Consider the following 17,298-nt stretch of genomic DNA (forward strand, 5'->3'; position numbering starts at 1 on the left):
AGCATAGTAACGTATTAATGACGTTTTAACGTATGGACAACGTTTTGATGGCTATTAGCCCATGCTATTAAAACCACAATCGATCTTCAGATGCTACTGTATAAAACAAATGGGATGAGTTCTCATTAGTTCTTTTACCTATTAGGTGAGTGCGCCCCAAGTGATATATATCACTTGTACCATGGCTGCTTGGGATTTTGCTGACATATACACCCGCAGCCCTCGGGCCTGCGGCCCTCGCGCTTTGGGTGTATATATCAGCAAAATCCCTCGCAGCCATGGTATAACTATTACATGTATATACCAGTACCTCTATGATATAAACATTCGGTTGTCAAAAACTAGGTGGCCTCTGGAGGCTTGGATAACTGATATTTCAACCATGTATGTACAGTATTCTGTTGTAATTGTCTACACTGTACTTCACTATTAGGAAATATTACAAAATGCTGATGATGCTAAAGCTACAGAGGTGAAGTTTTTCATTGATGAGAGATCACATGGCCAATACAACCTCCTACATCCTTCACTGGCAAAGTTCCAGGGACCAGCATTGTTGGCATACAATGATGCAGTGTTTACTGATGAAGACTGGACTAATATACAGAAACTAAAACGAAGTGACAAACGCTCTGATCCATTCAAAGTTGGAAAGTTTGGAATTGGATTCAATTCAGTTTTTCATGTCACAGGTTTGTACAGCATAATCATGAATTACTGTAGTTTTGATAGCAGAGATTTACTGTATGCTGTATGAGAATATTTTACGCTTAGGAAGGATATAACAGAAATATTTCACACCTCAGATCAAAGCAGTCGCCTGGGCTACATTTCGTATGTAGCCCAGCTAGCCGGGCTACATACGAAATGTTTCCAGGTTACAACTGGGCAGTGATTATATAGATATTGAGGCCAAAATCGATTGTGGAGATCGATTAATACTCATGTGCATGACTTGAATTTTGCCATGAGAACCACTCAGACGGAGAGTGTTTTGTTATCCTTGTCATTCCTTCGAGTTGAAAACTGTTGGGATAAGGTGAAAACTAGTACTATAACTTAATCACTGATCTTTTCCACATGTTTTTGAATACGGATGTGCCCCATCACAAAGCTACCACTCTGCACAGAATAACCACTCTACAAGCAAGCTTACCTATCTAGGCCTTTATGAACACTGTAATGTTTTCATAAACAATTCAATAATGCTGATTAAAACATTAAACTTGCATAACAAAAATCCTTAGTGATATCTCTAGGATATGTCCATTCATCGTAACCGAATGTAACCAGAATATACTAGCTGCTGACCCATAATCAAAAAATTTAGGTCCCGGTCACATATGTGACAGTCTCCTGCATAGTACTTATGTAAATGCACCACTAGCAATTTTTTATTGTTGTACACTTTAGTATTGCTTTTATATAATGTTCACAGAATAGGTTGGGCACCAATGTCATTGTCAAAAATTTTTGCAGTGTACACGGAACGGGTTACCAAAGTTTCTGTTAGCTATGTTGAATAGTATGGGAATTATGGCACTAGATAGTAGAATTTGATTTGTGCAGTAACTATACTGAAATTAAACTACAGGTACTTACATGTAATCCTAGCATTGTATATATGAGCACAAGTACTGTAGTAAGGTGTTTCAATTGAAGTGACAACCATTGTATTGGTTTATTCTACTGCAATGTACACTAGCATACATACTTTTTGGGCTACGGAAACCAGAAGCAAAACAGAGACAGAAACCAGAAATGATAGTAAGCCATTCAATCTCTCCATAAACAGGCAGACATGCAGAGGTACAGATAAACTGTAAGAATTTGAGACTTGCTTCATAGAGTAATGAAGTGGTTGAAACTTGCTTATTGTTTCTCTATATGTAACACATTACTTCACTCACTCATTGTTTTTCAATACATAAGTACTTTGATGCAAACTATGTAAGTAGGTTTTTGTTGAGATAGTCACAAATAGTAAAATGAAGTAGGGGTTCATGTAACAGAGTAAATGAAACAACAGATGTGATGGAATTACAACATAGCTGTGTGGGAAGCCATGTTATTACAATTTATTAAATGTCAAAATAGCCCACACAACTATGTATGTTGTAATGCTATGGTTTCACTACTTTTGTCACAGGATTCCTACACATTTTAAAATTAAATACACTATCCTGTAGTTCGTTTATACTTTCGTTAAGGTACAGTTAAATTGCAGTAAAGGGAACTAAACAGATATACGTATATTGTAAGAAGGTTGCATGGTGCATCATTTAACGTCTAGCCTTTCTAGTGTGGCTGGCAGGCATAACAAAAACCGAATTTTAGTGATTTTTAAAACAAGTTGATGTTGCTACTTCTTAAAAACAAGATGCGTACCTTGTATTAATTGTATTAATTTGTTTACTAATTACCGCTTAAGTAATTTAATTAATTATGTGTTTGATTAAGTAAGCACATGGTTGGTATTGGTTATAATGGATATACTATACTTTTACAGCACTAGCTAGTATCTAATCAAAAACAGCCAAGCTGTAAAAAAAGGAGTGCGGCGCTTGAAAAGGCTATGGTGAAAAAAGATGTGAAATCCAAGGTGGCGGCCAAGAAATGGCTGTGATGGTAGGTTAATGGTAAAAATTTTAATAACGACAATTCAGGTGAATTTTGTGCCAATTGACCAAGCGGCACCAAATTCACCTGAATTGTCGTTATTAAAATTTTTACCATTAACCTACCATCACAGCCATTTCTTGGCCGCCACCTTGGATTTCACATCTTTTTTCACCATAGCCTTTTCAAGGGCCGCACTCCTTTTTTTACAGCTTGGCTGTTTTTGATTAGATTTCACTTCTTTTTGTATTTGTATACCCCAAAGCCGGCCTATGGCCAGCTTTGGGGCTTTTTAACCTATATATTTTTCTTTACCACAGGAAAAAGAAAAAGATGAAGCAGATTTTATAAATACTTTAACTCATTCTGATTTTATCAGTAAATGTACAAATTATATATATAATGCATATATCAAGAGTTCATAATATAAAAAGAGAGCATATATTTATTACATGTCAATTAATCCCCACAGGATAATTTGCAGCTGATTTCTCTACTGGGTGACTTGAAATGTAGCTGAACTCTCTACAGGGTGATCTGCTTGTATGTAGATGAACTCTTTACAGGATTCTCTCTACAGGGTGACTTGACTCTAGCTGAACTCTCTGCAGGGTTATCTGTTTGTAGTTGAATTCTCTACAGGGTGATTTGTTTGCAGCTGATGAACTCTCTACAAGGTAACTTCTTCTAGCTGATCTGTCTACAGGGTGACTTGTTTCTAGCTGGTCTCTCTACAGGGCGATTTGTTTGTAGCTGAATTCTCTACAGGGTGATGTGTTTGCAGCTGAACTCTCTACATGGTGGTTGCTTTGTAGCTAAACTCTCTAATAAGTGACTTCTTCTAGCTGAACTCTCTACAGGGTGATCTTTTCATAGCTGAACTCTCTACAGGATGATTTGTTTGCAGCTGAACTCTCTACATGATGATTTCTTTGTAGCTGAACTCTCTACAGGGTGATTTGTTTGTAGCTGAAATCCCTACAAGGTAACTTCTTCTAGCTGATCTTTTTACAGGGCATATTTGTTTGTAGCTAAGTTCTCTACAGGGTGATTTGTTTGCAGCTGAACTCTGTACATGGGAGTTTCATTGTAACTGAGCTCTCTACAATGTGACTTCTTCTAGCTGAACTCTCTACAGGGTGACTTGTTTCTAGCTGATCTCTCTACAAGGTGACTTGTTTCTAGCTGAACTCTCTACAGGTGATTTGTTTGCAGCTGAACCCTGGTTTCTTTGTAGCTGAACTCTCTACAAGGTAACTTCTTCTAGCTGATCTTTCTACAGGGTGATTTGTTTGTAGCTGAATTCTCTACAGGGTGATTTATTTGCAGATGAACTCTCTACAAGGTGACTTCTTCTAGCTGAACTCTCTACAGAGTGATTGATTTTTTTGCAGCTGAACTCTCTACATGGTGGTAGCTTTGTAGCTGAACTCTCTAAAAGGTGACTTATTCTAGCTGAACTCTCTAAAGGGTGATTTTTCATAGCTGAACTCTCTACAGGATGATTTGTTTGCGGCTGAACTCTCTACATGATGATTTCATTGTAGCTGAACTCTCTACTGGGTGATTTGTTTGTAGCTGAACTCCCTACAAGGTAACTTCTTCTAGCTGATCTATCTACAGGGAGATTTGTTTGTAGTTGAGTTCTCTACAGGGTGTTTGTTTGCAGCTGAACTCTCTACATGGTAGTTTCTTTGTAGCTGAACTCTCTACAATGTGACTTCTTCTAGCTGAACTCTCTACAGGGTGACTTGTTTCTAGCTGATCTCTCTACAGGGTGACTTGTTTCTAGCTGAACTCTCTACAGGTGATTTGTTTGCAGCTGATCTCTCTACATGGTGGTTTCTTTGTAGCTGAACTCTCTACAAGGTAACTTCTTCTAGCTGATCTTTCTACAGGGTGATTTGTTTGTAGCTGAATTCTCTACAGGGTGATTTATTTGCAGCTGAACTCTTTACAAGGTGACTTCTTCTAGCTGAACTCTCTACAGAGTGATTGATTTTTTTGCAGCTGAACTCTCTACATTGTGGTTTCTTTGTAACTGAACTCTCTACAGTGTGATTTGTCTGTAGCTGAACTCTCTACAGGGTGATCTGTTCGTAGCTGAACTCCCTACAAGGTAACTTCTTCTAGCTGATCTTTCTACGGGGCGATTTGTTTGTAGCTGAGTTCTCTACAGGGTGATTTGTTTGCAGCTGAACTCTCTACATGGTAGTTTCTTTGTAGCTGAACTCTCTACAATGCGACTTTTTCTAGCTGAACTCTCTACAGGGTGACTTGTTTCTAGCTGATCTCTCTACAGGGTGACTTGTTTCTAGCTGAACCCTCTACAGGGGATTTGTTTGCAGCTGAACTCTCTACAAGGTAACTTCTTCTAGCTGATCTTTCTACAGGGTGATTTGTTTGTAGCTGAATTCTCTACAGGGTGATTTATTTGCAGATGAACTCTCTACAAAGTGACTTCTTCTAGCTGAACTCTCTACAGAGTGATTGATTTTTTTGCAGCTGAACTCTCTACATGGTGGTAGCTTTGTAGCTGAACTCTCTAAAAGGTGATTTATTCTAGCTGAACTCTCTAAAGGGTGATTTTTCATAGCTGAACTCTCTACAGGATGATTTGTTTGCAGCTGAACTCTCTACATGATGATTTCATTGTAGCTGAACTCTCTACTGGGTGATTTGTTTGTAGCTTAACTCCCTACAAGGTAACTTCTTCTAGCTGATCTATCTACAGGGAGATTTGTTTGTAGTTGAGTTCTCTACAGGGTGTTTGTTTGCAGCTGAACTCTCTACATGGTAGTTTCTTTGTAGCTGAACTCTCTACAATGTGACTTCTTCTAGCTGAACTCTCTACAGGGTGACTTGTTTCTAGCTGATCTCTCTACAGGGTGACTTGTTTCTAGCTGAACTCTCTACAGGTGATTTGTTTGCAACTGATCTCTCTACATGGTGGTTTCTTTGTAGCTGAACTCTCTACAAGGTAACTTCTTCTAGCTAATCTCTCTACAGGGTGATTTGTTTGTAGCTGAACTCTCTACAGAGTGATTGATTTTTTTGCAGCTGAACTCTCTACATTGTGATTTCTTTGTAACTGAACTCTCTACAGTGTAATTTGTTTGTAACTGAACTCTCTACAGGGTGATCTGTTCGTAGCTGAACTCCCTACAAGGTAACTTCTTCTAGCTGATCTTTCTACAGGGCGATTTGTTTGTAGCTGAGTTCTCTACAGGGTGATTTGTTTGCAGCTGAACTCTCTACATGGTAGTTTCTTTGTAGCTGAACTCTCTACAATGCGACTTCTTCTAGCTGAACTCTCTACAGGGTGACTTGTTTCTAGCTGATCTCTCTACAGGGTGACTTGTTTCTAGCTGAACTCTCTACAGGGGATTTGTTTGCAGCTGAACTCTCTACAAGGTAACTTCTTCTACCTGATCTTTCTACAGGGTGATTTGTTTGTAGCTGAATTCTCTACAGGGTGACTTGTTTCTAGCTGATCTCTCTACAGGGTGACTTGTTCCTGCTGAACTCTCTACAGGTGATTTGTTTGCAGCTGAACTCTCTTACATGGTGGTTTCTTTGTAGCTGAACTCTCTACAAGGTTACTTCTTCTAGCTGATCTCTCTACAACATGACTTGCTTCTAACTGAACTCTCTACAGTGTGATCTGTTCATAGCGGAACTTTCTACTGGGTGATTTGTTTGTAGCTGAACACTTTGCATGATTGTTCTTTGTAACTAAACTCTCTACAAGGTAACTTCTTCTAGCTGATCTCTCTACAGGGCAATTTGTTTGAGCTGAACTCTCTACATGATGGTTTCTTTGTAGCTGAACTCTCTATTAGGTACCTTCTTCTGGCTGATCTGACTACAGGGTGACTTGTTTGTAACTGAATTCCCTACAGAATAATTTGCAATGTAATATAATTGAGTAAATTATAAATGCAGCTGAATGCTTTATTAGGGTGACTGTTCTATTAGAGTATCTCGATCTCGCATTTGCTACACGTAGTTGCCTTTCGAATCATAACTCAGTGGTTTGTATTCCGATTCTTCTGTACTACTGCAAGGAGTTTCTATGATGATTATTCCAGCTACATACTGATTTTCAGCTCATTGCTCTAAGCGGTTTGCCTGGTAGATACGAAAACTAATAGTTTTTTATTCATAAAAATCGATTGCGTAATTTTGACACAGGTCGGGTTTTGTGTCATATCTCCATGGTCTTTATCCCGATTCCTTTCAAACCACAAAAAGGCACTCCTACGATGGTTGCTCCATCTACATATCAATTTTCAACTGATTCCTCAAAGGAGTTTACCCTGTAGGCGTGACAGACCTTCGACCTTATTTTACGCAAATAATCGGTCATAACTCCGTGAATGTTCATCGGATTCCTACCAAAGTTGGTACACAGATCCGCCTTACTGAGCCCTTTAAGTGTGCCAAATTTCAGCCCGATCCGAGCACGCATTCGTGTTTTATGGCGGATTTTGCGAATGTGAGAAATGAAGAAGAAGTAGAAGAAGAAGAAGAAAAAAACGAAGAAATTAAAACGAAATTTTGTTCGCTCGTATCTCGGAAATGGCTGGAGCGATTTTCTTCAAATTTGGTGTGTAGACTCCCCTTACTGGCCGGCACCTCTCTAGCAAATTTGGTTCCAATCGGATAAGGGATCACAGAGCTACATAGGTGTGAAAAATGCGTTTTCTTTCTTCCTGTTAATATACTCACGGGTGGCACGCCGCTTCTTGGGCCGCACGACACACTACCGTGTGTCTTGATACACAAATAATTATGTATCTTCTTGACTGTTTTAAACTTTCTGTATCATATGTTTCCTTACATACATAAATTCTTTAGCTGGCACCTGTGGCTACAATTCTGCATGGTTGTTATCATGACAGGTCACACCCACCATTCGCTTCATTCTTCTTATTACCGTGCAAAGCCGATAAAAAGATTTTAAGAGCATTCTACAATACAGCACAAATGTAGGCAAGCTCCTGTTCAGTGTTTTCAGTGGTCCTTTTTAGTATAAACATGGCAAAAACAATTTATAAGGCAGCTAATTTTGCAGGCATTTAATGCAGGCTGTAAGCAGTTTGCATGTATAGAATGAAGAGATTATTTGCTCGCATGGGTGTATGGATGGACACACATGTATACATACACAGGCACATGATTTTCCAATTTCAGGAAATTAGGCACATGCCCACACAAGCCATCCAATAGCTGAGCTATGAAAAAAAGAGCACATCCTTCAAGGTGAAAAGTTATGAAAATCAAGGTGGCGGCCAAGAAATGGCTGCAATGATGTGAATTGACATTATAGCATCTTTGCAGCCATTTCTTGTCTGCCACTGTTGATTTCACAGATTCTTTCACCCTGGCCTTTGGGGGGAGGGGGGTATAGATATTACCTTATTACTTTATTGTAGGTTACTTGTTGGGTATATAGAATTCGAGGAAAATAGGAATGGGACAGGAACGGAAAGCGGCAACAGACCCACAGAAAATGCCTGATAAAGGTCATCATGCAATATACAAGTTGGATATACGTAGGTTATATTTACAGCACAATAATTATTTCTTTGCAGCGTTGTTTGGATCCTTTCGCAAAACACTCTAATAGAGCAGTCATCTGCATTAAAAAATGCATAGTCAAGATTTTTTTGTTAACTATCCCACCACGGACCTATCTGTGAACTGATGGACTATAGCTGTCATAGATTAGGTAAATCATCAATACTGAAAGTTAGCTACTCCTTTGAAACCATGAGCATTAAAATGTAACTATTAAACATTAAATTAATGAAAACTGAAGTATTCTAGTAACTGACAGTGCCTATTATATGCTTCAAAAGTTGCACCTACTGCTTCCAGATAAGAAGTCATAATTATGATGGGAGTGTATATGCCCGCAGCACTGGTATGCTTGTCAAGCTGAAGTGGTTCCAAAAGGAGTCCCCATGACTGGTTATTGTTCACAGGCCTGGTCATAGCTTTTAGTCTCCTCATTGGAGCCATGCACCTACAAATACTGCAGCTACCACATACCTATCATGTGAGTTTTCCCTAAGGTTGCAGATATAACTCCCCTCATCTATATGCAGGCGCTGTCAGTTAACTAGAATTCTTTGTACATGCAATAATGGTTAATTCATGCTTCAAGGAAGTAGTTAACTTTCAATGTTGATGACTTGGCTAGTCTGTATCTATGACAGCTGGTCCATCAATTACCTGGCTTTTATTTAATGCAGATCCCTATGAGATCTATATAGTTAGTGAAACATTGTTGACTGCTCTATTAGAGTATTTTATTGTAGGCCAATTGCTCTATTAGAGTGTTTCAGTCATTTAAGCGAAAGAATCTGAACAATGCCGCAAAGAAACTTTGTGCTGTAAATATAAAACATGTCCAACTTGCATATTGCATGATGACTTTATCAGGCATTTTCCATGGATTGTTCCCGTTCCCGCTTTCTGTTCCTGTCTTCCTCGAATTCTACTTACCCAGACTTGTTACACAGCTGAACTCACTTTTGTAACATAGCTGAACTCTCTACTGGGTGACTTGATGTAGCTGAACTCTCTACTGGGTGACTTGATGTAGCTGAACTCTCTACTGGGTGGCTTTTAATGTAACTGAAAGGGTGGATCCAGTTCATAATTTGGAATAGAAGGTGCCCCACCCTGAGTGAGTTTCCCCAACAAAGTTGGATATTAATTTCTATTATGAACTATAGAGCTACGGATGTGATTATTTCCTATAAAATATACACTTGCCTGTTGCATACTCTTACTGGCTGTACTTAGCCAAATAGTGTGTCTTGAATATGATGTTAAGACTCTTCCATGAAATACAATTTTATTGGCTGGGCATTTGGGACACTTTGTTGTAGGGGGTGGGGTTCCTGCTATATAGTATACTACTGAGCTGTATAATTATGAATGCTATATGTTATATGTGTTATATGTTATGTTTTAGATCTTCCAGCCATTATTAGTGGAGAATGGCTTTGTTTTATGGATCCACAAATGAAAATTTGGAAACCTGCTCCTGGTCAGAAATACAAGCTCACTGCGAACAAGCCACGATGCCGGGATTCATTTGCACCATTTCAGTTTTCCCATCACTGTAGTCTGAAACCATGCCAAGACTATGATGGGACTATCATTAGGTTTCCACTTAGAAAAGAGAGTTCTGAACTTTCAGATAAGCTGTATAGTGTAGCAAACCTTAACACTCTTTTGCTTGCTCTTAAAGATGATGCTGCAATTTTATTGTTGTTTTTAAGGCATGTGGAAAAAATTGAGGTATTTACAATAAACACCAGCAACACAGTGAGTAAAATTTTCAGTGTTGAAATGGATGAATCTACTGAATATAACAGAAGAAAACTGAAGACCAAATTTTTAAAAGATGTGACAGCGTACCACTCTAACCCCAGATCAAAACTGCCTCATCTGCAGTATGAAACAACAGTGACTGTGCATGATTTTCAAACACGCAAACAGTTAGACTATCAGTGGTTAGTTATACACTGGGTAGGCTCTAGAGATAAGGATGTTATGGAAGCCTCAAGTAAGGTGTGTAGTCTTCCTTGGATTGGTTTTGCTGTACCTCTCACATTGCAGTGTCCCAGCAGATTGTTTTGTTTTCTGCCTCTTCCAGACAGTAAAGAGGTTAATCCACCATTACCAGTTTGTGTTCATGGTACCTTTGGGTTGAATAAGGATCGTCGTCATTTGAAATGGATAACCTCTGATATGAAGAATGATGCTGGAGCATTGTGGAATAACTTATTGCTATTAAAAATGCTTCCATCTTGTTATGTAGATTGTCTTAATGTTTTAAAAGAGAAATGCAATTCAGAGGCATTTTATTTTTTTTGGCCAAATACATCTACTATCAGAAAAACCAACTGGAAAATTGGTTTAAATGCATTGTTATCTCTATTGCTACAAGGTCAATATTTTTGGTCAGAGAATGGTAGGTGGGTAGGGCTAGACTCATCAGTGTGTGTAGTACCACAGGTGAACAGTAGCCGGTTTCCTAAAGTTGTTATTGATGTACTCATCAGGTGTGGTAAAACGGTAGTGGTGCTGCCTGATGATGTTTGGGATGCTGTGAAGTTTATTCATGGAAGTTTTTATCCATTTACTACAATTACATCACCCGTTGTGCGAAAAGCACTTAAAAGTAATCCCCGAAGTTATGTCAATCTGAGCAGAGTGGAAAAGTTTCAATTGTTACATTTTTGTCTTGAAGATGGGAAATATTCTAATGCTATTGGTTTAAGGCTTCTACCAACACTAAATGATACATTTGTGACATTTGAAGCTAATAACTCTTGGGAGAAAATGTATCTGTGCAAGCAAAAGTTTGCTGAAACAAAATTGTTATCTAACTATAATTCAGTAATAGTTAGTTTGGAAGCTGAAGATGAAGGATTGCACACAAAGTTAAATCAATTAGCTGAGAATGGGTGTACACAGCTGCAGGTGATGAATCTTAACACTGTTGCAACACTGCTGAAGCAAACCCCACCATTTAAAAATGGTTGGTGTTTACATGGTTCTGCTGGTGGTTTTTACAATGATAGTTGGTTAAGAAGATTTTGGAGGTGGGTGAGCAAATATGATTTGTCACATTTTGAGGGCATTTCACTTATTCCCATTTGCAATGAGAAAACTGTTAATGCTTTCCGGGTTATGCCACTACTAAAGAAAAGTAATTCCAATGTATTAAAATTTAGTAGCAATATTAGTAGCATAAGGTTTGGTCATACCAGTTTGGTGTCTGCTGCTGGTAAACTAGATTGCTATTTAACATCAGCTAATGATTTTGAGTTCTTATATCACGCTGAGCTCAATAACTATATCTGTGAATTGTCATCATCATGTTTACTGACCATTTCATCTCAGTCAAATTACCAGTCTGTGGTATTTACTCAAGAAGAAGCAGTGGCTTTAAGAGAGTTCTTATTTCAGTATTATATTGATTTAAATATAGCACAAAAATCTGTTCTACTTTATTTACAGATCTTTTCCACAATTCAAAAAGGCACTTTGTATTCTGTACAGCAAGCAAAAAGTAGAGTTGCAGGAAAATCTACCACTTTACTTATAGCAGAACCAGAGTATCTTGATAAATACCTTTCTTTTATTCCACCAAGTCCAGTGATACTAACGTGTGTGACGTCAATAGTTGATAATGTACAGTATATGCTACAGGGTGCTTGTTGGGTCCCTACTAAACTGCAGCTAATTACTCATGTGATTCTGACTGCAATAGAAAGTAAGCAGTTCACGAGAAATCGTATTTTAAAAGTTACATCAATATTATCAGAACCTGGTGAATTTTATAGCTTAGCCGGTGGACAGGGTGGTAGCCTGTTTATCAGTAAGCTAAAGTCAATGAAGTTTGTACCAGTTGGTCAAAGGAATGATTTAGTTCTGCCATGCGAAGTTTATAATCCGGCAGATCGTATGGTAAAAGATTTGTTTGATGGACAAAGTGTATTTCCCATTTCTCCATTTTCAAGGAATCACTATTCAATATTACAGCAGCTAGGTATGAAAGATTGTACTTCTTTATGTGCATCTGACATAATTAGAGTCGCTAATCTTGTTATAAACAATGATGGTGGAGTTCAAGCTGAAGTGAAAAGAGCATGTAAACTATTAGAATTTCTTGCTTCTTCCACTGGTAATAAGTTGTTAAATGAGTACTATAACTATTGTCCACTAGATGAAACCCTTTGTTCTCTACAATGGTTACCTGTTATTACAACACCACCTAAAGGTTATCCTAAATGTCTTGGTTGGAAAGGATCTAGTGGTAGTCAGTTTGTGTCTGCTCAAAGTTTACATACCAGTAGTTCACCAGAAGAACAAACGAAACTTCCAAACTTAATAGGTTCACAGATGAAGATTCTTCAATATGATGATCCATTACCAGTAAAGTTGATAGCATCACTAAATATTCCACAAAGTGTACCAGTAGATGCAATGATTTTGCAATTCTTGAAGCTGATCAAGCATAAAACAGAAATTGAAAGACAGAAAATGAATGAAACTGTTAAATTATTATACTCCTACCTACAACAAGCAGCAGATAATAACCGCACCAGTCAATACTGGCGACAACTAAGGCAGTCAGAAGTAGTACAAGTCAGTGATAACAAGTTTGTACTACCTAGTGTAGTGGCTTGTTCTTTTGATGAGAAGTGCATGACTGTAGGTAAACTAGAGCCTTACTGGTATATCTTACCTAGTGATCTTCAGCAGTATAGGTCATTATTTTGTTTTATCGGTGCTACAGACACCATCACTGTTTCTGATATTTTGTATATATTTGAAAGAATAACATCTACAGGTAATGCGAAAACCAGAGATTTGCCTTTGGTCAAGAAAATTTTACAATGGTTGTGCAATAAGTTCACCAGTGATGAATTAATGAAAATGCTTGAGCGTATTTTTGTGCCAGTCAACAATGATGATGAAAACAAACTAGTCCTCAAGCCTGCTGATAAAGTTGCCTTCTTAAATGAAGATTTGCAATGGCTAAAAGATGTTAAAGAGGCATTAGGTAGTATTGCACAAGGTTATTTCTTGGTTCATCCGTTTATCAACTACAACATGTGCTGTGCACTGCAACTAAAGCCACTCAACACAATGATTGCTAATACTGAAGAGTTTTGTTTTAAACAAGCTGGTCAGTCTGAACCACTTACTACTCGTCTTAACAGAATACTGAGGGAGTATAGAGACACTAGTGTGATTCAAGAGTTGTTACAAAATGCTGATGATGCAGGAGCTACAGAAGTAGCCATATATTATGACACGAGGGAACATGATAGTAGCCATCTCTTCTTTCCTGGAATGGCTAATAGCTATGGTCCTGCACTGTTGTTCTACAACAATGCTGAATTTAGTGAAGAAGATTTTGAGAACATAAGGAAGATAGCTGGGGAGACCAAGATAAACAAACCACTGAAGATTGGAAAATTTGGAATTGGGTTTTGCTCTGTTTATCACTTTACAGATGTTCCTTCATTTGTAAGTGGAGACAGCCTAGTTATATTTGATCCTACACTGCACTGCCTGCGCAAAGAGATTAAAAGTGAATTTAATCCTGGAATTAAAATTAATTTTAACCAGCATTTTTTATTGAAAAAATCTAACCAACTAAATCCATATATGGGAATTGGTGGATTTAATCCTAAGAAACCATTTCATGGAACTTTGTTTCGGTTTCCATTGCGTTTAAGTAGCAGCGATATTAGTAAAAGTGTTTACACAAAGGCTAAGGTCCAGTCTATGGTGAATAGAGTAAAGGAAAACAGTTCTAAGTTGCTCATGTTCTTAAACAGTGTGAAGAAAGTTTCATTCTATCAGTCACATGGTGATGGCTTTAATAAACATTTTGAAATAACTGTTGCCAAAAAAAGTATTTACAATTCTATATCATGCCAAGTGTCAGTTACTACCATATTGCCATCCAGTAAACATAAAGAAGAGAAATGGTTGATTGCGTCTGATGCTCAGCAGTTAGTAATTGGGCCAAAAGAACAAAACCATGGCACTGCATCAGTGTCTGTCAAGTTAACTACTGATAGTACTTCCAATAAGATTCGTGTAGGCACTATCAAAGGAGAGTGTTTCTGTTTTCTACCACTTAACATTGAGACTGGATTACCGGTTCATGTTAGTAGTAATTTTGCAGTCACAACCAATCGTCGTGGAATATGGAAAGCTGATGACGTGGGAACTGCCACAAAGGAAACGAATTGGAATAAACTTCTAATGGAATCTGTTGTAGCTCAAGCCTATATTAAACTTCTTTTGTCCTTGCAACAAATGCAACAAGATGGGTCTCTTGTTGATTACACATTTCATAGTCTTTGGCCTATTAGTTTGAATGAAATTAATCCATGGGATTTCCTGGTAAACAAGGTGTATATGATTACATTTTCAAGCCAGCACTCTTTGTTTTATTCTGAAGTCATGAGTTGTTGGAAAAAACTCAATGAATGTAACTTTCTGTCCAAATCTATTTTGCAGATTGGCTTTAGTAATGATTTATATGAGTCGATATATCATGTAGCTGCCACTTTGAAACTTCCAGTAGTTCATCTCCCTGACAAACTCTTGGATAAGCACAAGGATAACTTAATGTTTAACTCTAGAATTATTGGTGAAGGGGAATTTATTAGGAATTTCTACCAAGATAAGACATTGTCAATGGTCTCAGTGCAAGACAAAACAGAAATAGTAGCAGCATCTCTTATAGTTTTTGCTAATAATAGACACACTAAAGCTATGCCAGCATTGATGAAAAATACAAACTGCATACCATGCAGTCCTGATGGAAAAATATTCAAGAAACCACAAGAACTTTTAGATCCTAATTCAAAAATAGCACAACTGTTTTCACTTGACAATGGTGTATTTCCAGATCAGAATTTTCTTTCTAGGCATTACCTACTTACTATATCTTTGAATAGTCTTGGTTTGATGGCATCTCTGTCTTGGGAACTGGTAATTGACAGGGCATGGTGTGTGGAGGAGTGGTACAATGAAAATACCAAAGAAGCTCTAAAGCGGCTTGTTATATTGGTTGAATGCATTAAAGATAATTCCTCTGAGTATTTGCCTCAGAAAAGTGTCACACATGAGCTACAACAAATACCCTTCCTACCAACTATGAAAAAACCAGAAATATACCCAATCAAATGGAAGGCTGATACAATGTCCCAACTATTGTCTGGACCTGAATTGTTGAAAACGTCATATAATGAGAACAGCATTAATGCAGTGTACGCATGTGGGTCACAGGTAGCCATTCTTGATACCCACTACCTATCACCTCATTTCACATCTAATGTACAAAAGATATTGGGAATCACCCAAGAAATTGATGTCATTCATGTAGTTGGGCAATTTAATGAATTGCTGCAATGGTTTCAGGGCATTTCCAGTGATTTGCTAAGTAAAGAACTTCTTGAATGCACCAATATTATCACTCTTACTGTTTACGATTTCCTGAGTACAAAGTTAAAATCTATGAAAGATAATGATCTTTTGCAGAAACATTTGTTGCCATTAAAAGATCAACCATGTATATGGAATGGAAAACGGTTTTTAACACCTGCATGTGTTTGTTTTAACTGGGAAATGTCTGGTCCATATCTGTACAAGTTTCCAGAACTACTAGAACCATTTGTGGATCTCATGGAGTATTTTGGCATTGAAAATGATTTTTCTGCTATAGTAATGCTCAATGCTTTGCATGAAATGAAAAGTAAGTATGGAAATAATAAACTTCCAAAAAATCTTCGGGCTGTTGTCAGACACATTTTACCAAAGCTGTCTGATCACGAAATACAATCTGACACAGAAATCTTCCTGCCCGACAATGAGTTTGTGCTTAGAAGTATTAAAGAGTTAAAATACAATGATGCACCATGGTGTGATCCTAGTGAAGAATATGTGTACTGCCATGAGTGTGTGGAAAGAACTGTAGCTATACATCTTGATGTAGAGCTAGTAAAAAACATCTTGCTTGAAGACCTTGACGTCACAAGTAATGACTTGCTGTTGTTGGGTAAAGAATTTGGACAGCAAGAAAAGTTGACACAGAGACTAAATAATATTCTAAGAGATTATCCCAGTGACATAACTTTTTTGAAAGAGCTCCTCCAAAATGCCGATGATGCTGGTGCTACACAGCTGTTTATCATTTTAGACAAACGCTTTCATGATAATGAAAAAGTCATATCTGATGAATGGAAACCCCTGCAAGGACCTGCCTTGTTGTTTTGGAACAACTCGTCATTCAGTGACGAAGATTTGTTAGGCATTCAAAAAATTGGTCTTGGCAGTAAAAGAGATGATGCTGACAAGATTGGTCAATATGGTATTGGATTTAATGTGGTGTACCATTTTACAGATTGCCCCTCATTTGTCACTAATGACCGACTTTGCATAATGGACCCACATTATCGTTACATTGCTCCTAAAAGAATGAAACCAGGTTGGATGTTTCAAGATTTGGAGACATTGTGGAACAGATTTCCAGACATGAAGTCACCATATCTTTTAAATGAACTTGATGATCTTCCAGCTGAAATGAAAGAAGGTTCACTTTTCCGTTTGCCACTAAGATTAACTGTGGAAGAAGCTGAACAATCTGAAATTGTTGAAAACAGTGGCTTTTTTGAATTGGATAAGCTTGAAAGTGACTTAAAAAGTTGGGTACCAGAGATGAGAGAAGCATTGCTTTTTGTCCACCATGTATGTGATATAAGGCTGTATGTGATATAAGGCTGTATGTGATAGAACCAAGTGATGCAGGCTCAGTTGGAGTTATATCATGGGATGATCCTCAGCCGATTGTTCTTTGCAGCCATGTTGAAAGTGCTAAAAGTAAAAAGAACATAATCCTGGATTCTGGTAATTGCAAGCTAACTACATATAACATGAGGCTTGCTGACAAGCAAACTAATAAAGAAGTTAAATGGGTGGTTCAGCTGGGAGAAGGAAATCCATTGGATAACAAATTTGAATGGAAAGAAGTCAAACCGCCTGATATTGAACTTCGTCCAAGACATGGTATTGCTGCTCCACTTTTTGAGAAACACAGACATTTTTTTGGCAAATCATTTTGCTTTT

At 37.8% G+C, this 17,298-nt stretch overlaps 1 protein-coding gene across 1 annotated transcript in view; it reads left to right on the forward strand.

Annotated features, from left to right (window-relative positions):
* The window catches only part of LOC136255101 (sacsin-like), a 37,888-nt gene extending 20,821 nt beyond the window's left edge, over positions 1-17,067 (forward strand). The window contains exons 3-5 of the mRNA XM_066047819.1: positions 434-692; positions 9,608-16,920; positions 16,966-17,067. Of these exons, the coding sequence (XP_065903891.1) occupies positions 434-692; positions 9,608-16,920; positions 16,966-17,067 (7,674 nt within the window). The remainder of the gene's footprint in view (positions 1-433; positions 693-9,607; positions 16,921-16,965) is intronic.
* The last annotated feature ends 231 nt before the right edge of the window (positions 17,068-17,298 follow it).

This window comes from Dysidea avara, chromosome 5, assembly GCF_963678975.1.
Source record: "Dysidea avara chromosome 5, odDysAvar1.4, whole genome shotgun sequence".
NCBI classification, from domain to species: Eukaryota; Metazoa; Porifera; class Demospongiae; order Dictyoceratida; family Dysideidae; genus Dysidea; species Dysidea avara.